The sequence below is a fragment of the Talaromyces rugulosus genome, chromosome I (assembly GCF_013368755.1).
Source record: "Talaromyces rugulosus chromosome I, complete sequence".
Taxonomy (NCBI): Eukaryota; Fungi; Ascomycota; class Eurotiomycetes; order Eurotiales; family Trichocomaceae; genus Talaromyces; species Talaromyces rugulosus.
This window is the reverse complement of record NC_049561.1, coordinates 953,396-973,635: the sequence shown is the minus strand read 5'-3', so window position 1 is coordinate 973,635 and position 20,240 is coordinate 953,396. Positions and strand designations below refer to the sequence as shown.

Sequence of the window (20,240 nt, the reverse complement as noted above, 5' to 3'; positions counted from 1 at the left end):
CCAATGTGCTTTTGAAGAACTACATGCATAAAGAACCTCAATGTGCTCTATAGGTGGCTTCCTATATATAGCACTTGAGAACGTCGCTACCAGCTAAAAAACGTGGGGCATGCCATGTTTGTAGAACATTACAGTTAACACCCTCTGCTGAAACCTTTTTGAGCTTCTGACTCCTCCATTCTATGGCTCCAAAATATCCTTCTTCCACGTCATACTTGGCTCTCGCTTATGCCACCTTGTCACATGTTCTCTCTTCTGGCGGAAATGCCTTGTGCCATATCGTAATAGCTCACCAAACGTGTTTGGAGCCGCATCTTTGTCTTCGTTTTCGGGCATATCCAGTAGAACTCCCAGTTGTGGCGTATGTGTCAAACCCTTTGCATGCGAGACTTTCCATACAGTTGAGTTGGCGAGGAGGTCCCAAATCATTTTCTCAGCTTCCTTATACTTCTCTGATGTTGAGTCCGCGTCTGGTCCTGAGCAGGGGAGCGACACGATGTCAAGAGCAAGCTGACCAAACCCCACAAAGCTGCGTTGCCACTCTGCACGCGCAATCTCTTCTCCAGCGTCCAAAGCCAAAACGTTGTTTCGCCAACGCTCAACCCCAGAGAATCCTTCCGCATTCTCTTCCAGGCAGAAAATTCGAGTAAGGCATGTGATCTGTATACCGTAATCCAGCGCAACGTCATAATCGATCCAGTCCAAATCAAACTTGTCCGTCATGTTTTCGAAGGTTACAGGTATAATCGGCGCCACGAGAGGGTGAGACATAATCCCTTTGATATCCTTTCTATCGCTCCAAAGGTGGGAAAAGAGGCGATGCCTGTCATAATTGTTAGCTTCTTCCTAGTGACGAGAGTGGATATCAACCACCCCGATCCTACCATTGGTAAATCAAAGGGTCGTTCTTTCGAGCTGCTAGAAAAAAGTTGCCAGGAACAATCCCCCAGAGCATAAACATGGCGACCGTAAACGGCGAGTTTGGATCTTCCAGCTCATTCCAACACACACGATCAACATGTCGAACAAGAAAACTCCCAACATCCATCCATACTCCGCCATGCTCATATAGACAAGCTGTGCGCGTCAAATCGGCTCCATGCTGGCCCACAAACGGCCCCTCCATAGTCTGGTTTACAAAAGCCGGGGGCATGAGACTCTCCGGGATAAACCGAAGGACATGGTTAACTGATCCAGATACATTGTCTAAAACACGGACAGTCCATTCTGGGCCAAGTATACGAACCCAGTCGATGACATTCCTCTGGTTCCATTTAGGCATATTGCTCAATCCGGAATGCCAATAAGCCCATACATTCTTCTCTGATATGACTGCTTTGTATTCTGAGAGGCTTGCGAGAACTTGTTCATCTGATCTGGGATCCGTTGGTTCAATAACCTCTAGCTTGTCGCGGTACTCCTCTGGAATACTGAGAATCATCTTGGCAAAGACTTGGAGGAAAGACTGAGGAATATGTGAAAAAGTGTCTGTGTTGCGTAGATATTAGGTCGACATGGGGAAATTGTTTCGGTTTGGATTTTGCGTTGTGGTTATCACCTTGGCTGGCAGATAGAACGCGAACCAGGTAGTACTTCGAGAAATAAACCCAGAAAATAAACAAACAAAACAAAGGGAGCTCATATAATAAATAATTGTGTTCTTCTCAATGACCCAGCAAAAAGCGGGGTGGAGGTGGCATGGACCGCATGCTAGCGGGGGGCCAAAAGGAGATTCACGATAGTCCTTTTGAAGTAGTAGGTAGTATTATTGTTGTTGGTCTCAACCAATCCTTTCCCGATATATTGATCTTGAAGTCTGTTTTAAAGCTTTGCACCGCGCTACTTTTATGGTGCTTAGAGTATCAGATAGAAGCATTTATAGAAGATTAGATCAATAGTAAAGGTATGAAACATGAGAGTCTCTAGACTTGGGAAGCTGTCTGTATTTTGCCTTCCTGTGATGGGTTGGGTCCATATAGGTCACTTGAGCCACGCTCAGCGCTGGTTCTCGCGAAAGTGTCTCAATATCGTTTACTAAATCCACTTGCGACAGTTTGTATTAGTCTATGGAAATGATTCGGATGCCCCAGGGAAAATCTGTCTAAACCCTTCAAGAAAGATAAGGTTCGCGCTTGTGCGATTCCACCGCCGTGGCCGTGTTTGGTCTGCCTGACTGTTGAGGCGGATGATCCACCAATAGTTATTAATCTGTAGAGTTTGAGATGGAGGGCATAAAAGGAGTTCTTTGGAGCTTGTAGAGTGTTTCGTTTTATTTCTTTTCCTTATTAGCTATTATGGTTTGACATCGAGCGGATATGGCCGATGTTAAGCACAAGGTCGCGCCCTGTTCGCCCGGCAGCGAAAGCCGCGAAATGAGGTGATCGTCAGATGGGTTAGCTAGAACCTCTTTGGCTCCATCGTTTAGAGGGCCAAGGACAAATAGCGCTGAACGATAAGATTGTTGGCGATTCATTGTCAAAGACAAGTGGATGGCGAAGGATAGTAGCGTAAAGCAAACGGTCTTTGGAGAAGTCGCCATTATCTCCTGTATTGGCATACACTGAGTATCTCGTAGTCCAATAGCATAGACACTAAGTGTCTAGAATGGTGAATGTCCAGCTTAAAGCTTGAGAAGAAGGAGAGTAATAATGTGGGCAATGCGTTTGCAGGTGCGTGAAGCATGGTAAGCAAACAAACGCTGTGATCTATAAATAACCTTGTCCCACCTCAGTCTATATTTTTCTGTCTTAGTTTACCTTCATCCTTCTTATTTTATTCTATTTTAGGATGTTTGACCTTGTTTTATCGCGCTTTGTCTTATTACATATATAAACAAGTCGATGTTGCTTATTGTTGGATGCTGATGTTGCACTATATTATCAGAAAGCAATACGATTTTGCTTTTTTTTCGTGCCTCGAAGGCGGCCTTAACATTATTGCCGCTAACCTACCCTCTCTGTGGTACTTCGTATGAAGCATCACCACCGATCGCGTCCTTCACACCACGCGAAGTGTCTAGTCTCTTGCATCCAGCCTTCGCTCGCAAAAATCTCTCGGCGAATCTGAAACTGCTCCAAATCGAGGCGTAGACAAGGCACGACCGAGTGGGGGTAGCAGGACTTCATTGAATGTCGATCGTGTGGAAGGTCGAGACGAGGAAGACGTTGACGAGTATCACAACCGGCATTCTCGTCAAGTTAAAGAAGCAAATATCAATTAATAAGATCAATCCTACACAATGTCAGATCTTCCACAATGTGTTAACGCCAAGGTGTAATCGGATGGGAGACATTATGTAACCAACGTTTTTTTTTTTTTTTTTTTTGTATATTTATGTGTGGCGTAAAGCCCAATACCGGTTTTTGGGGGAATGGGGATACCGTTCAGCAACGTCGCGGCAACGTTGACAGGCTTGGTAACAGTCATACAACCAAAAAATGGTATTAATACCGTTGAATTATTGATACGTTGCCAATTTATTAACAATATTAGCGTTTTCCTGTGTATCATAAAACCACAATGTATCTAATTTCGATATGTTACCAATTTTTGCAACGTTGCTGAATTTGCAACGTATCAAAATCTTGATATATTTTGAACCTTGTAATCATCTTGCAACTAACGTAATCCACACCCGAGCGGCCACCACAAGCGAGCGGCCACTTCCCTTCCAAAACGCGTCGCATTACAAGTCCACACAGTTCAACGCGTCAATATGCCACCAATTCGCAATAAAAATCAAAGAAATTCAGTCAATCAAGAAGGCCGAATCTTATTAGCTATATCCAATTTATAAAATCAAAATATCTCGAATATTAGACAAGCGGCAAAGATTTATAATATTCCACATACAACGTTCCGGCGCAGATTACATGGTACTCAAGAAAGATCTTAAACACATACCAATAGATATAAATTATCCCAATTTAAAAAGGAATTGCTTATTAAATGGATATTAGATCTAGATAAACGAGAACTACCTCCCTAGCCTACTCTTATACGAGAAATAGCTAATTATCTTCTTTCTTAATATAGAAATTAACAAGTTAAAGAGAATTAAATATACAACCTAGTTCAACGTCGCTCAGAGCTCAAATCGCGATATTCCCAGAGATATAACTACGAGCGTGCTAAATATAAAGATCTAAAGATAATCCAAGAATATTTTAACAGTATACAAGAGGTTATATTAGAATATAGTATCTTACCAGAAGATATTTACAACTTTAATAAGACTAGCTTTGCTATAGGTCTTTATGTAACTGCAAAGGTTATTACAGAAAGTAATTAATATAGTCGACCATATCTATTACAACCTAGTAATCAAGAATGGATGACTGTAATTAAGACAGTTAATTCTATTAGATAGGCTCTATCTTCGTACATGATTTTCAAAGCGACAAAATACTTTTAAAAAAGCTGGTTTAAGACTCTTCTAAATAATTAAAGAATCAATATTAGCGACAATGGATAGACCACAGATAAGATTGGAATGAATTGGCTTATTAATCACTTCATTCCTCTTATTAATAGCTGTATAATAGGAAGATATCGAATGTTGATTCTTGATGGCCATAGAAGTCATTTAACTACTGAATTTGACCAAATCTATACTAAGAACAATATTATTCCAGTTTATATGCTACCATATTCTTTACATCTTTTACAGCCTCTTGATGTTAGCTATTTTACAGTTTTAAAACAACAATATAGACGGCTTGTTGAATAGTGGATAAGGCTTGGATTCAACCATATTAACAAAATCAACTTTCTTACTATATTTCCAGAGGCGCATATAATGGTATATAAAGCTGACACTATTCAGAATGGCTTCAGAGCATCTAGATTAGTACTATTTGATCTAGATTAAGTATATCAGCAACTTACTATTTGATTAAAGACTCCAACACCTCTTCTAAGTCGATCAAGCAATACCCAATCATCATGCTTATAAACACCTCAAAATCCACATCAATTTAAGCGTCAATTGACTATGATTAAAAGGCGTATAAGCCAGCGTACAAGAAGTCTATCTAAAGTTATTAATAAAGCGATTATCCGGATGTTAAAAGCTTATGAAATAACTGTAAATAATCTTCTACTTATACGAAAAGAAAATCATAATTTACGGGCTGCATATGAGAAGGAGAAGCAAAAATATCGACGGTCTAGAAAGCAAATATCCTATAAGTAAGGAATTACTAGAGAAAAGGCTCAGGCACTTATACAAAGTCGGGTTAAGATATCTTAAACTGTTACTGCTGCCCCAGCTGAGCCTAAGCTTCCAGTCTCTTAACCACCTGTACGACGTTAATTTCGCTATAATAGGTGTGACATTACAGGGCATAAAATAACCAGATGTCCTAATCGCACCAGTAATTAATTTTTCATATATAATTATTATTTTAGGTTAGAAATTGAGATTTGAAATTCATATAGAGCGTATTTCCGGGCCGAAGTGGCCGCTCGCTTGTGGTGGCCGCTCGGGTGTGGATTACGTTATATAATTCATATATAGAACCAATAAAAACCGATTGTTTAAAGTGATAGATCTATAAAATAAATAAGACGCGTTGACGCGTTTATCCTGATCTTTGTAAATATATAAATTAATACCTCACTCAGATGTATATATATATATATATATATATTTACCCCCTATCTCCCCCTCCTTCTCTCCCCCCAAGCCTCACTAACCAGCTTGCAGGCTTCCTAATTTGGTCAAATCAGTGTGTGTAGGCCTGTAGGCCACCCTGCAAGCTTCTTTAGTACGTTGTCACCCCCTTTATATAGCCTTACTAACCAGCTTGCAGGCTTTTCAGAGCGTCAAATCGGTGCATGCAGGCCTGCAGGCCACCCTGCAGAGCCTTCTGAGTACGCTGTTATATTGGTTCTGCAGGGCTTGGTGCAGGCCTCGCTGTGGCTTCTCTATTTGTAATTAGTATACCAAAAATACAAGCGGCTTCTATTTGAATTATAATTAATTTGTAACGTATCAAGAAATATAGATGTATTAAGGAATATAGACGTATTAAATTCTGTAATGTAGAAAGTGGTTTGTAACTTGCAAGCGGTTTGCAACCGTTTCATACTTTACAACGTCACTATATTGCCGATAAGTCGCAAAAAGTCACTACGCTTAGAAAATCGGATACGTAGTGACATTTGCAACGGTCATGCTTGTGTAGTCTTCTTGATACGTTGAAAACCCACACAACGTCGCCGCAACGTTGCTGAACGGTATCCGCGTTCCTGCATTTTCCGGTATTGCCACTTGGGATCAACGTTTTTCCCATACAGGGGGAAATATATATATATATATAATAATATTGTTTCATATCAGCAGTAAGTCTTGACGAGATGCTTCCCAAACCCTGGCCGAAAGTATAGATCCGACGGACTTGAGAGCGAATCGGACTTATCGCGCCCTAATTCCGTCCGAAGCCCAACAACATTTGAACACGGCATGATTGATTTGCAATTCATGCACCTGTATTTATATTTATTTCTTTGTTATAAATACCATTGATATAAACCAAATTCCTCGACCTAATTCCCTTCCACTCTCTCAGCAAAAACTCGATCTCAAAATGGCGGACTCCATCCTCCTTTATAACGGCACGGTCCTCTTCCATGAGGGGAATAAAGTCAAATTTCTCCACAACTATGATGTTTTAATTCAAGGAAGCAAAATAAGCAAAATAGGCCAAGGTTTGCAACTCGAATTCAATGGCAGAATGCTGGATTGTTCTGGAAAAATCATTTCGCCCGGGTTCATCGATACTCATCATCACTTATGGCAGACTCAGGTAGGTTACCGCGAATCAATAAAACAAAGTATCAGCTAACAATCGTGTAGCTTAAAGGCAGGCATGGTGATGAGGTGCTTGTAGACTATATGGTTTCAGGTATTGTGGACGTTCTCTTTTAAAAGAATAGTCAACTAAGTGACACCGTCTTTAGGAATGCTTCAATCGTTCAACTACGAGCCCGAAGACATGTTCTGGGGCCAACTGGCTGGCTGCATCGAGAGCATCGATAGCGGGGTTACCACTGTTGTGGACCATGCCAATCTGACATATTCCCCAGCACATGGTACGTCAACTATCAGGAAGGAATTTACATGTAGAATGTATACTCAAATTTTAACCATTTATTTAGCCACTGAAGCACTGCGTGCGACCGCATCTTCCGGCTTACGAACAATTTTTTGCTACGGAGTAATGCCACGACTAAAAAAATGGACGTCGGAATTCGAAATGGACACAGAGATTTTCCCAGAGTGGTGGCATTCAACACTGGAGACCCTAGCCAAATCACAGCCGTTTGGAAACGGACGTGTTACTCTTGGTTTTTCATTTGATATGTTCAAATTGCCAAGAGATATTATCACTGATATTTGGACAAAATGTCGAAATTTAGGGCTGAAGATTTTAACAACCCATTACTCTTCACCAGCCATGCCAAGTATGTTTCTCCTGTTCCTATATTTGGCAATTATTTGGTGTATTGATAAATTAAAGACAGCATCAAAATGCTTTCCGACTATGGTCTACTTGATAAAGACATTATCGTATCTCATGCAAACAATATATCCGAAGAAGATGCTAGAACCCTAGCCAAAAACGACGTCTACATTTCGTCTACTCCAGAAACAGAGCTCCAATTCGGCCCAGGAGACGTTGTTGCTTTCCGTGACGACATAAGATCCCACGCTTCCGTTGGCCTCGACTGTCATTCAACCAACTCTAGCGACTTACTAACTCAGATCCGAATTTGCCTCCAACATTCACGTGCGACTGTTGCCGGAAAGGTCTTTCAGCAAGAGGGGAAGCAGCCACGGGAACTCACGATCAAACTTGAAGAGGCTTTCAACCTTGGAACCATTCAAGGCGCGCGAGCAGTCAACATGGAAAATCAAATTGGCAGTATTGCGGAAGGCAAATTGGCTGACATCATTGTATTTGATACGCAAAGTCCAGCAATGGTTTGCGCCGCGGAAGAAAATCCACTGGCTGCGGTCTTATTGCATTCTAGTGTCAGAGATATCGAGACTGTAATTATCGACGGAATCATCCGCAAAGAAAACAAGCAATTGTGTCACGTTGAGATCCTGACCGAGCCAAACGGAAACGAGAAAGAGAAATGGAGTTGGAGCGAGGTGTCTCGAAATTTGTTGGATAGCAGACTGAGAATTAAGAAGAGGGGAGAGGGCCAGGATTATGCAGTGGCAAAGAAAACTCTCTTTGGAACATCCTAGTAGTATGTATATACCTTTGTTCTACTCCAAATCTAAGCATGTTCACAGTTTTATACCGTTAACGCGTATATTCCTTGCTGAGGAGGTGGTTAACGTCCCGCATTTTATTTACTTCGTGACCGAACTCATCCTCACTTGGAGAATATACGCGGAAAAATTGAACTATCGCGACTTCTTTACATTATAAGAAGGGTATAGTTGCTTCAAGGCACAGGAGGAAATCCGGAAGATCTGTCCTGTTGCCCGGAAAAATCTCCATACCAAGTTTTTGTCAATGTAACCATCGACGTTTACTGAGAATAGCTTTTGTAAGCTTCATTTACCTGGGTAAATCTTCTTCAGAATTCAGACATTCTTTTCTGAGAAACGGTAAAACGGGGTAAGGTATTTTCCGGCGCGTCCACTATCTTGAATGCGGGGGACATAGTGTCTTCTAGCAAACGGTAGATGGTGAGTTCTTAGATAACCGTCATTTACTCTTGCGAGATGTGAATACCGCGTGCTCTCCCTGTTAGATCCATGCCATGTCTAGGGTTCAACAATTGATATTGAACGTTTTTTCTCGGATCGCATTTCAAAGTATTATATTCAAAAATGGCACCCCGACCTCGCACTTATACTCTTTCGCTTCTATTTTCTGTTGCCGCGTTTTCTTCCTTAGCTACAGCAAATTGCAATGGTGGTTCCCTGAACACCTCATCTTGGTATTACAGTGTCGAAAAGTACCCAGCGACGGTGTTCGATGTTGCGCAGGAGACACGGCGTGGCGTCTGTGATATTGGCCGTCACAACCTCATGGCCGACGTGACAATAATACCAAACATTAGCCAGCAGATATGGATCCCACCACAAGTTTGCGATCCTGACAACAAGACCTGTCTAATTCCCGAAAACAACGCAACCAGTCACTGCATTTACGGTGGCCCTCGTTTATATTACACGGTCAATGGAGACACATATGACCGTATTGCTCAGAGACTAAACATAACTGTTGAGTCACTCATGGAAAAAAGCAGTGGTAATATGACTGCAACAACGGCGCTCCAGCCGGGGCAGTTTGTTAAAGTCCCTCTATGTGAACCCAGCCAGTGCATTCTTCAGCCCTATACTTTCTCGTCAGGAGGTTATAAGGACCTGGCCGACAAATATGGTACAACTGTGGGCCAGATAATGATGCTTAGCCCGACCTATAATTACAGTACCTCCGTGGTAAACAGCGAATCCGGCCCAACCATCGATCTCCCAATCAGTTGTACCGCTTTGTCATCAAACATCACTGTCGTGGATTGATATCCCGTACGCATTTTCAAGTTCAATCTCGAAACTTGTCCAAATTTAGATTATTTATTCCAGTGGCTTGTGGAGAAGATGCTGTGAAGGGGATTTGACCGCATCGAGACCCCTTGAGACGTTTATCTTGGGCCGACGAGACCATTTATGTCTGGTGGATTCAAGATTTTGTATTTAAGCTCCACAGTGCTATATTCTGTCAATGTGGCTTGTACCTTTCTAACGTGTAAAACTCTGGTGCCTTTTCCATCAATAATTTTTCTTATTTTGTATTTTGTCACCGCCAGAATATCCAGGTAAGCGAGGGAGCGAAAATGAGATCCTCTTTAAAATCGATAACTACCAAAATTGGTGGCTTGATGGCGCACCGCAGATGCAACATAACGTAACGGTGAATTATAGCACACTCCTTAAATAGCCTAAGCCAGGCCCATGCCGCCCCTCGAGGGCACTAACTAGTCTAGGAGACATGACTAACCAATCTATACGCGAGTACAGACCCGAGTACAGAAAAATTAACCATGTCGGAGCAATCTTGACACTGAATTTTTGGCCCCAACTGAGATAGTGTTGCACTGTAGCACCAGCGCCGGCTACGATTAGCCTTGGGATAAAGCAACTCATTTGTCTAGTGCTTTAATTTTTGAATTTACGACTTTTATTTTGAGTATAAAGTACTTAACAAAAGTATTTCATGATATGGCCGATTATCCTATTAAGGAATCTTGTATTGAAGATAAGGTGGATCCTCAAGCCGAGAATTGCTGCTTATTTCTTTGCTTCGACCCTCCTAGCGCGCGCTGCTTAATTCATGGTACTATGTACCAGGGCCATTTAACCTAGTTAAATAGCGTTACAGTTTGCCAAAGTCCCAATCTTAAGTCTTTAAACTACTCAGAACCGCCGATCAGCTTGTCAACCACGCGAGTTCAACAGTCCAATAGCATGAGTTTTCGCTTACGCCTATTCGTCCGCCGATGACTTTATTCTTCTAGGTTGGGTTAGTTCGATGTACCAGAAATCAGCCATGGCTTTTTGTAGGAACGCTGTGGCTGTCATCAACATGCGCGCAACACCACGGCGTATGCAACCGCACAACTTCAGTCTGATTGAAAGCAATTCATGAATTTGATTAATTTTCATCTCACTGTGTGTTGGGTATGATTCAAGCCACATATACCACGCTTTACTTCTTTCAGTGCCGCGAGAAACAAAAACCATACTACGGAGCGAGACAAAGCTTACTCTCGCTATGCATGATATCTCTAAGGCTCCACGACGAGGACGACTGGGTGGGCTAATAATAAATAAGCCCGAGGACCCGCCGAATCATTCACATCTCTTTAGCAAGCAGTCAAAACTAATTCCTATTCTCCCTATTTACCTTTTTATATCTCAACTCTTTTTGTATCCAGGGGTTGTCAAAAGTATTTCCCAACATTGAGACAAGATGCCCTCCTTCAGAAAGGCCTTGCCATTCCTACTTGCCGGCACTGCCCTGGCAGGGTCAGTTCGCCGCAGAATCAGCAGCGAGCGTCCCGGTATTTACACCAACTCTACCCGCCCTGGCATCGCGGCCACTATCGACTACACTGATACGAATTGGGCCGGTGCAGTCACTGAAGAAACGGACGTCACTTATGTTAGCGGTGCTTTCGAAGTCCCTGCAGTCTCAATGCCAGCTGGCGGTGACTCAGCCACCGCCTATTGCGGTACTGCCTGGGTTGGAATTGACGGTTGGGGAAACGACTGTAGCGGTGGCCTCATTCAAGCAGGAGTTAATTGGTGTATCCAAAATGGAGCCGTAACCTACACACCATGGTCCGAATGGTGGCCCGCCGAAGCCCAAGTGAACTTTGACAACTTTGCTGTTTCCCAAGGCGACCTGATCACTGTCAGTATCACCGCAACCAGCACCACCAGTGGCACTGCAGTACTATCAAACCAAGCTACTGGCGCCAGTATCACCCGAACTTGGACTGGTGAGTCGCCGGCTTTGTGCCTGCGCACCGCTGAATGGATTGTGGAAGACTTCACTCTCCTTGAATCCACCGGTAATGTTCTTGCTCCTTTCGCCAACTTCGGACAAGTATACTGGACCAATACCAACTGTAAGGTCAATGGTCAGTCATGGGGAGCAGCAAACTCAAACATCGCCGATATGGTTCAGGGTAGTGACGTTCTTGCTACTGCCTATCTAAGTGGTAATGATGTTATTATCAACTATGGCACTGGACAGTAGAATCCTCATTAAAAAAAAAAAAAAACTTTTCTGTTTTCAAAATAGTGTTTAGAGGGAATAAAAATCGATGTAGATAGTTTACTAGAACCTGTATTTAACGTTCGTCGTACTATAAGACATACTACGGAAAATTGCTAAGTACTGCTAGCATAAGCTTAGTACGGGGTAATTATATAGTTTTATAAAAATAATCAAGGGCATAGAGTCTAGATTGGTATGAGTAACGCTGCACAATGGTGTCTCACGATGAGCATATTTAGTATGGCTGACAAGTGTAATGTTATCTTTTGGCCCAGCTCCCGATGCCCCAACGCAGTTTTAGGTTCATAAACTTCCATTAGCGTCCAATCAAATAAGTCTGTATGGAGACTAAGATATTGAACGAATTTGGAGTTTATAATGTTAATCGTTAGTTAACTAGCTAGTTATCAAGAAACACTTGTTATCAAGTGACATGTAGAAGCATGAATGTTACAACCATGTCTATTTAAATATTGACAATTCAAGTACGTTCTCAGAGAAGCTTTTTTGTAGAGTTTAATAACTAAAACATTTACTTAATGGATGAATCGGGTGGGTGTCTCTCCAAGTCAGAGACAAATGTAACCACACACAGTAAAATATTGAATAAAAAACGTCAACAGCCACATCTCACACTACCACGAGATATTTCAACATAGCCTAGCAGGATAGAGAGCCACATTTAGCGCAAGAGTCCCGGCGGCCGTAGTCACAGGCATAACCTGTGCCAGACTGGCATTCGTAGACATGGGTGTTCAGGCATTTGGCATTGACAGATTCGTCACCGCAGAACTGGCCTTGGATGCCATTGCAAAGACAGCTGCTGGCGGAGCAGGACTTCTTCTCGAGCTGTTTATATATCAAGGTTAGTTGCTTGAAGTGATTTGACGTTTGTCGTTTAACATACAGAAGAAGCGGGAGCAGCGACAGCCGCAAAGACAGCTGGAAGCATGGCAGAGAATGCGAGGACAGTGAAGTACTATAAAGTGACATATTAACGCCATGACCTGAAGCTTTATAACAACCAAATCTATAAATTACCTTCATTTTGAGAATGTTCGTTTGAATATTAAACCTTTCTCAAGTGTTGTTTGTTGGGGTTGATGGATTGATTGATGTTCAGAAAGGCGATTATTGACTCCTTTTATAGACGGATCTCGGTCATGCCTCGCCGGGTATTTCAAGGAGCCTTATCGCATGTCGGTGTGAGTTGTATCTTCAGGAGTGGTGTTCAGCTGTTATTCGGCATAAAACGAACCCAATCCAGGGAATGATTGACGTACCAGCTCGTCTCTTATGCAGCTTAAACACTTGGCTAGCAAAAGCAACCCAATGGATACCATCGCCAATGCTTTCTTTCGTAATGAAAATATATTTTAACATCCCATCTCGTATTCGTTCAGCTGTACTTGAAATTAAATAACATGTTAAGATCCAAGTCTGGGGAACGATTGACAATAACTCGTATCCATATTTTCTTGTTTCTTGAAACTCCAGCTGAAAAACACCGCCCAGTGAATAATTCTGCCAGCACCTACCCTTTCTCCACAATCTGAATATACCTCGTATTTCAATTGCTCGCTAATCGATTATAGAAATAGCGGCTCTTGGGTTCCCCACAAAAAAGACCCGCTTCTCAGCTCGATGGTTTTTTTTTTCTTGTTATAAATATGACTCGATTTATCATTTGGTAGACGTAAGGATCTTTTTTTTATTAGGTGTTATTGAAGGGGTCATCGCCGTCAGCCTTACGATAGCGAATGGGCACTCCGTTTACCCCGTATTAGGGCTGATGACAACCGCCGATCAATTTTGTTCTGAGTTTAGAGCCCAATTATGTGTTTACTACTAGTGACTTGGCAACAGAAGTATAAATATGATCCCCTGCCATATATCCAAGAGAATTGTGCAGATGACTCGAATTTAGTCAAATGATTCTGTAATATCCTCTCCAGCTAGCCAATCCGATCTCATGTCCATGTCTCCATATTGTACACCCGGATTGTTAATTTGATCCACGATGGAAAGAAATTCGTAAGAAGAAATACCAACGCTATCGAGGGAATCAATATTAGCGGGAGGTGACGAATACGCGGAAAACGGCCGAGTGTCTCGAGCTGAAGATCGAAGAGTCATCCCGGGCTCTGTCACAGGGATTTCTTCTTCCGAATGAATTTCGTCGGCAATATCCACAGGCATCACCTCGGCAAGCCCTGGATCTGACAATGTCAGAATTCGAAGACCTTCCTGCTCTACCCTCTTAGCTAGATCCTGGAATAGCCCTTCGATACGGGTAAGCTCCCCTTTTCGAGCTTCTGCTACTCGGTTCCCACATAGAACCATTTCGTCGAGTATTGAGTGGGCGGCTTGGCTATATGATCGGTCGTCTGTGCTAGATGGAAATAGAGCGTTGGCCATGGTTAGGTGTAAAGCAGCCGCGTACGTCAATTCGAGGTCGAAAGGTAGAAACGTTTCTAGGGCATAGTCAGTTGACGTACTTTACGATAGCTGTTAAGGACAGTAGGTTGGTAGCGTACCGAGAAGGCCATTTCCATCACCTATTATCTGAAGAGTCTTCTCAGCAGACTTGATGCCAATCGATATCAGAGACATGGGAAGTGCCAAAAATTTCTGCCAATCCTCTTCCGCGCGGCCTAACTTCTCCAGCCTTTCTTTGAGGACAGATAGAAGCAACGGCCTTGTGGCGACTATGACACACTACGTAAAGTTAGTTAGTTTATGATCCTACATATTGACAGGGCTGTCAGGTAAGGTACCTGGTGATACAATAGAATTGTATGACGAGTTTCTTCAGGTACGTTGTTCATAGAACCATGGAAGTTTACGTGGATCATCTTTTCGATCTCTTCTGCGTACCTAGCCATGGTCTCCAATATACTCCGAGTTATCTCTAGAAATGTTCCAAGCTGCGTTTTCTCCGTTTTATAGATCGCTTTATGTTGAACATGTTAGAAGTGGAGAAGGCGTGATAATTCAGGCAAGACTTGCCGCTTATGATGAATGAAAGCATCCGTGTAATCCTCACTTGAAGACTAAATGTAACGTCGCGCGGGTTTGATACCTGGGGGTTAATCAAGGTACTAATGTCACTATCTTGCGTAGTCATTGGAAGCCCTAGCGATGGAGAGAATTGACGATCCATTATATATAAAGACCACCAGATATTTCGACATCGGACGACTGTTGAACTTCCGAGAACGTCTTCGGGAAGCTGGGTGTGCATCCCTTCCATCTGCGCTATTCGTATAGCGTGACCAACCTGTGTAAGCATGTTAGCAGAAGCATCCAGGTAGTTATTCATTAATGCTTACGTGCACATGAGCTGACTCTCTGTGATCAATGGCGTACAAGTATAGTCCGACCAGGGCCAAGGCTTCAATAGCTAACAAGCTATCTTTTCCGGTAGACGTATAGTTTGGCATAGCACTCATAGCACGTGCAAAGTATTTTGAGCCAGGAGGTTCTTTCTGGTTGCGTGGCCTTGATAGAAATGCATTTCCAAGAGCAAGAACCATGAGAAATTGAACAAACCAGAAGCGAGGTTCGACTGCTTTCTCATCCGAACCACTATTGTAAAAGTCATGTATATTGTTGATGAACAATTCCTCATCAAAGAATCTGTACGCTCGCCCAAGGTGAAACCGGACAGTTTGAAAAAGATAAAGAGCATAATTAAGAGAGGGTAAACCACTCGTATCTGGTAAGCCAGGAGTCGTGGCGCGGGGCCATGCAAATGGATAAACATCGCCATCCAAGTAGAACTGCGGAGGATCCTTATCAGAATCCAGGTCGGGTTTTTCAGTCAACATTACAATCAGTCGAGCTGTGAGAGACCATGCTGATGATGGGGCGAGCCAAACTGTGGTATATGTCAGCCTAAGAGTAAAGACAGAAGGGATAACAGGGGAAGAAGCCTACTGACTCCATTTCCGTTGTTCCTGATGGGTATTATTAATAACTGGTGTAGGTAGTGTAAAGGGACTTGTCCAGATATTGCATGATAATTCGGTTACAGGGGATGTAGGGGATTCTTCTGGCCTGGGGCCCAGAAGCCCAGCTGGGGCTCCGAAGTCATCCACCGTATTCCCTGCATCGAGGTAGTCATCAAATCGAGATAGGTCCTCGCGTGGGCGTTTAACTGAGGCGGCACGCTGCCAGTCCTGGACCTGTTTCTGCAGGTCACGAAGATATCTATATAGTAGGTCTCAGCGGTTGCCCGCACACAGTGGGAAAACAAGCAGTTTCACGAACCCTTCCGACACAAGAATTTTGCTACTCCCTTCTGAAAACTGACAAGTGAGTGAACGTCGCCGGCAATTGACGCATGGTTCATCGCCAGAGCACTTGATTTTGCTTTGGCGGCATGCAGTACACCTACTCGCATTCCACGTTAAACGACTAAATTCGTGTATATATGTATATGCCTATAACGACCAAGGGAACCTTACGCAATTGCAGCTCTCCTCTGCTTCCGATTTCCAACATGCATATCCGATCGCTGTGCGCGCTCCATGACGAACATACAATCAGCAAGCGAGGGGGAAACCTTAACGTCTCCGCAATCCCATCGGTGCAAAATATTTCCTTTCCGTTCGTGCCATCTCGCTCCCCGCCATTTTTTTATTTTTATTTTTTTGACATGGCCTGAGCGTAGATTCCATGGAGAGCCACTACAATGGTGGGAATAGAGTCGATAATCTGATTACAGGCGGAAAGGTGTTGGGCCCCGTCGCCCCGTGATCAAAATTGTCGAAATCCATGTGATGCGCATTCGTTCTCAAGCGCCACGGATCGGATTCCCTGAATAGGGTTACTGGATGGACTTCTAGGAAAATCACCTGGTCCAGATGGTGCATGGAGCCTTATCAGCCACGTCGAACATTGTTACATCCTTTGTCTCTATCTCGGCAATCCCGACGTAGGTGGAGGCGTCGGCATCGCAGCCGAGCCTTTGGTTTCTTTCCCTTGGAGGGAATGAATGTCCCGATAGAGAATGTAGGTCCAGGGGCCATTTTATCAGGATTCATACCAAGCTCGATTGGCTGCTAACTGGGCTGCCGTTAGAAACCGTCACTTCTATCTACGCTGAGATGCCTAATACTAGGCTGTTTAGTGGCGCGATTGTAGGCTTCGGGATGTCTATCCGAGTAGATGTCGGGCCCGCCGAATAATGTTTGACCCAATTATTATAAACTTGATGAGTTGTGGAAAGAGACTATGAAAACTTTCTAGTAACGGGAGTGTCCTGTTGCAGATCTAATCCCTGACAGTTGTTAACTCAACACACGCTTGGTTTTGGGCTGCATCACGAGATAGGATTCTCGGGCCGATCGGGATATACACATAGAAAGATGCTCGCTTTTAGAAATGTTTGAAATAATATAAAGAGATGGTCATGATAACCCACAAGATGTCAGATAAACAGATCCACCCTCTTCTGAACTCGGTGAACTCGTTCTTATACTAGTCATGGCCACCTCAATGCTGCACTATTTCGGCTTCGGCAATAACGCGCTTTCAGCCAAGGAAGAAGCCAAAGACGAACCTGTGCGCGCTTTGCCAGCATCATGGTACACTTCGCCGGGCATGTATGAGCTGGAGCGCCGCGCCATCTTTTCCAAGAGATGGCTCTTCATGACCCACAGCTCCCGGGTCAAGGAGACTGGGGACTGGCTCCGCTATGAGATTGCTGGTTTCGACTTTATTATTGCTCGAGACAGGCAGGGAAATATCAACGCTTTCCACAACGTATGCAGACACCGTGCGTACCCGGTAATTGAAAAACAGGGCTCGGGAAATGCTAAAATCCTGGCTTGTCGATACCACGGCTGGTCGTATGGACTGAATGGCAAACTTGCCAAAGCTCCTGGATATCAAGAACTAAATGGCTACGACAAGGAACAAAATGGTCTTTTTCCTATCCATGTTAAGGTTGACATCAACGGATTCATTTGGGTTAACTTAGATGCAAATGAAGTGCCAGAGGTGTCGTGGGAGGAGCACTTCCTAGATGTTGACAAGCAAGAGCGGTACAAGGCCTACAATTTTGATGACTACGATCTTGACCACTCTTATGAGCTTGATGGTCACTACAACTGGAAGATCCTGGCTGATAACTTCAATGAATGTTATCACTGCCCAACGACACATGCCGACATTCCTGAGTTCCTTAACCTTGACTCGTTTGACAGTGACCTCAAAGATGGTCATATACAACACCATTGCATTTCCACGCCAGAACAGATTGCCAAAGGCCTGTATACAGCTAGTACATACTACTTTCCAGTGTCCGCCATGGTTGTTTCGTAAGTTCCCCACGGTATTTTGCTCTCTACGTTGTGCGGTTGTCTGACACACCTAGGCCCCATTTCATCATGATCCAGAAATTCCTCCCCACGAGCCCAAATGATTCTAAAATGGCTTACGAAATTTACCGAAACAAAAATTCCTCCGACACAGACTTCAAGCTCATAAGTGAAATGTACGCGCGTGTAATGAGAGAAGATAAAGTCCTTTGCAACAATGCGCAGAAGAATTTGGACCGGAATGTGTTCATCAATGGTCAACTACATCCCAAGTACGAGAAGGCACCGCTGTTTTTCCAGAGTACGGTTCGCGATGCCATTACGAAGCATTTTGACCTTGAGAAATCTGAGGGCAAGGAGATATGGCCTGCGAAACGCAAGTTGCCATGTAGCGCCCAAGTTAGTGAGAAAGATGAGGAGATATGTGCCGCTTTGAGCTGTGGAGCCCATGATGACGGTTTGTCTTGGTGAAGAAATAGTGTGTGGTTTAACTATTGAGAAAGCCGTTAGTAACATTAACTCTCATAGCTCCTGACTTTGTCTGGTAATGGAAAAGTTAATATAGAAATCTAAACCATTTTTCGTATGTCCTGACATCATCTTGACGTACTTTTGTGGCAATTTCTGAGTATCGATCGATAGCATCACATTAGATCATACCCACAGAGATAGCAAAAATAAAATAAATATCTCACACGTTTGTCTCGCAGGAAATAGTGAGGTAGTAAGTTGGATGGATTTTGGTCACATGACCAGGTGCCCCTGCAGACACACACACAAAGAGAATTTTTCTCTTCCTAGATAGCTTTATCTTATTCAAGTAATTCAGTCAATTAATCAGTTCTCTACCGAAGCTCTATGCATTCCCTGATATGTCGCTATCGACAGCGGCCAGGCTCCCGGCAGTGAATACGGAGCACTTTGTCTCTAGCAGTGAAGTTCTACTCGATGAGCTCGGGTTTCTCGTCCGGGATGCCATGGATCGAGGGTCAAGACTCGGGCCCTCATCTCCTTTCACACACAAGGTGAAATACATACCAGCATTAGATGGTCTGGATGCCGGCAATATGTGCTGAGGGCAGTTTCGGCGCTCTCCAGTTGATTCATTATTAGACCTTGTTAGAGCTCCTGAGTCTCATTGAGGTAAAACCCAAACACAGATACGAAATGGATACTAGCGCGGTATCCGCCTTTGTCCTGGGGGTTTCTGGGTCCACAGGCAGGTGCGATACACGACGAAAGCCCACCTCGCACGAATTTACAACGAAGAAGTCGGAACACAAAACAATAAAAGTCCCTTCGTCGTTTTTACAAACATGGATACAGAAACCTTCAAAAGAGACTTTCTCGAGGATGAAAGCAGACACGACAAATTTGACCGCAATCTACAACTTCTTATTGTGAAAATGCAAGGGACCCAACAGAACGAGCTGTCGAACGGTTGAATACGATGCTCACGGGGACCTCACGGGGACCCTTCAGAATATAAACAACGTACACCATGAGCTAGATCTACTCGGGTCAACAAATCAAACGGGTGAAGGATGCAACAAACAGCTTGATAAACAATATGTCCCGATTTCACTACCACCAGGTCATTCTAGAGACTGGCCACCACTGGTTATCGAGACTGGTTGGTCTGAATCCAAGGCAAAACTGGCAAGAGATGCAAGTTGCTGGTTTAAGATTGTCCTTATCGTGTTCATCAACCAGAGTAGAAAGGAAATGATTATCGAAACTTTGGAGTTGACAAATCGTGCTACACTCGAGAACACGATCGGGAAAAAGCCTGCGGTCACGCAGCACGTTATTTTGAGCCAGGCAACGCCAAACGGCCCAGTAACTGTCATCAATGTCTCGTCATCAATTTCTATAAACTTCTTTTGGGAGACCCGCCTCCGAATAATGTAGAAACTGACATCGTTTTCCAGCAAGACGATCTACAATTCTACGCTTCAACCGTCTGGCGGTAGATATTTGTTCAAGTTCTATTTGCTTTCAACGCTCTCAGCTACTAGTCTCTTATTGCCTATTTTTATAACCGTTGACCCAATGGAACTTTGGTCTTTCGATGTAACTAGATGCATCAATTGATATGATA

At 43.4% G+C, this 20,240-nt stretch overlaps 6 protein-coding genes across 6 annotated transcripts; 4 read left to right on the top strand and 2 right to left on the bottom strand.

The window, feature by feature from the left end:
* Window positions 1-180: 180 nt before the first annotated feature.
* TRUGW13939_00314 (uncharacterized protein) lies at window positions 181-1,441 on the bottom strand (the record flags this gene model as incomplete). The annotated part of the gene is made up of 2 exons (XM_035483524.1): window positions 181-823; window positions 885-1,441. The coding sequence occupies 2 exons, from the start codon at window positions 1,439-1,441 to the stop codon at window positions 181-183; spliced, it is 1,200 nt and encodes a 399-aa protein (XP_035339417.1).
* Window positions 1,442-6,590: 5,149 nt separating this feature from the next.
* TRUGW13939_00313 (uncharacterized protein) lies at window positions 6,591-8,260 on the top strand (the record flags this gene model as incomplete). Its single annotated transcript, XM_035483523.1, has 5 exons — window positions 6,591-6,809; window positions 6,860-6,908; window positions 6,964-7,095; window positions 7,162-7,467; window positions 7,524-8,260. The coding sequence occupies 5 exons, from the start codon at window positions 6,591-6,593 to the stop codon at window positions 8,258-8,260; spliced, it is 1,443 nt and encodes a 480-aa protein (XP_035339416.1).
* A 594-nt stretch (window positions 8,261-8,854) lies between these two features.
* Window positions 8,855-9,550, top strand: TRUGW13939_00312 (uncharacterized protein; the record flags this gene model as incomplete). The annotated part of the gene is made up of 1 exon (XM_035483522.1): window positions 8,855-9,550. One exon carries the CDS (start codon window positions 8,855-8,857, stop codon window positions 9,548-9,550), a length of 696 nt encoding a protein of 231 aa, XP_035339415.1.
* A 1,450-nt stretch (window positions 9,551-11,000) lies between these two features.
* On the top strand, window positions 11,001-11,792 carry TRUGW13939_00311 (uncharacterized protein; the record flags this gene model as incomplete). The annotated part of the gene is made up of 1 exon (XM_035483521.1): window positions 11,001-11,792. One exon carries the CDS (start codon window positions 11,001-11,003, stop codon window positions 11,790-11,792), a length of 792 nt encoding a protein of 263 aa, XP_035339414.1.
* A 681-nt stretch (window positions 11,793-12,473) lies between these two features.
* On the bottom strand, window positions 12,474-16,356 carry TRUGW13939_00310 (uncharacterized protein; the record flags this gene model as incomplete). Its single annotated transcript, XM_035483520.1, has 12 exons — window positions 12,474-12,662; window positions 12,721-12,792; window positions 12,855-12,888; window positions 13,072-13,216; window positions 13,862-14,287; window positions 14,351-14,531; window positions 14,591-14,766; window positions 15,024-15,093; window positions 15,146-15,693; window positions 15,757-16,025; window positions 16,086-16,232; window positions 16,283-16,356. 12 exons carry the CDS (start codon window positions 16,354-16,356, stop codon window positions 12,474-12,476), a joined length of 2,331 nt encoding a protein of 776 aa, XP_035339413.1.
* A 947-nt stretch (window positions 16,357-17,303) lies between these two features.
* TRUGW13939_00309 (uncharacterized protein) lies at window positions 17,304-18,687 on the top strand (the record flags this gene model as incomplete). The annotated part of the gene is made up of 3 exons (XM_035483519.1): window positions 17,304-18,139; window positions 18,196-18,596; window positions 18,668-18,687. The coding sequence occupies 3 exons, from the start codon at window positions 17,304-17,306 to the stop codon at window positions 18,685-18,687; spliced, it is 1,257 nt and encodes a 418-aa protein (XP_035339412.1).
* Between the last annotated feature and the right edge of the window lie 1,553 nt (window positions 18,688-20,240).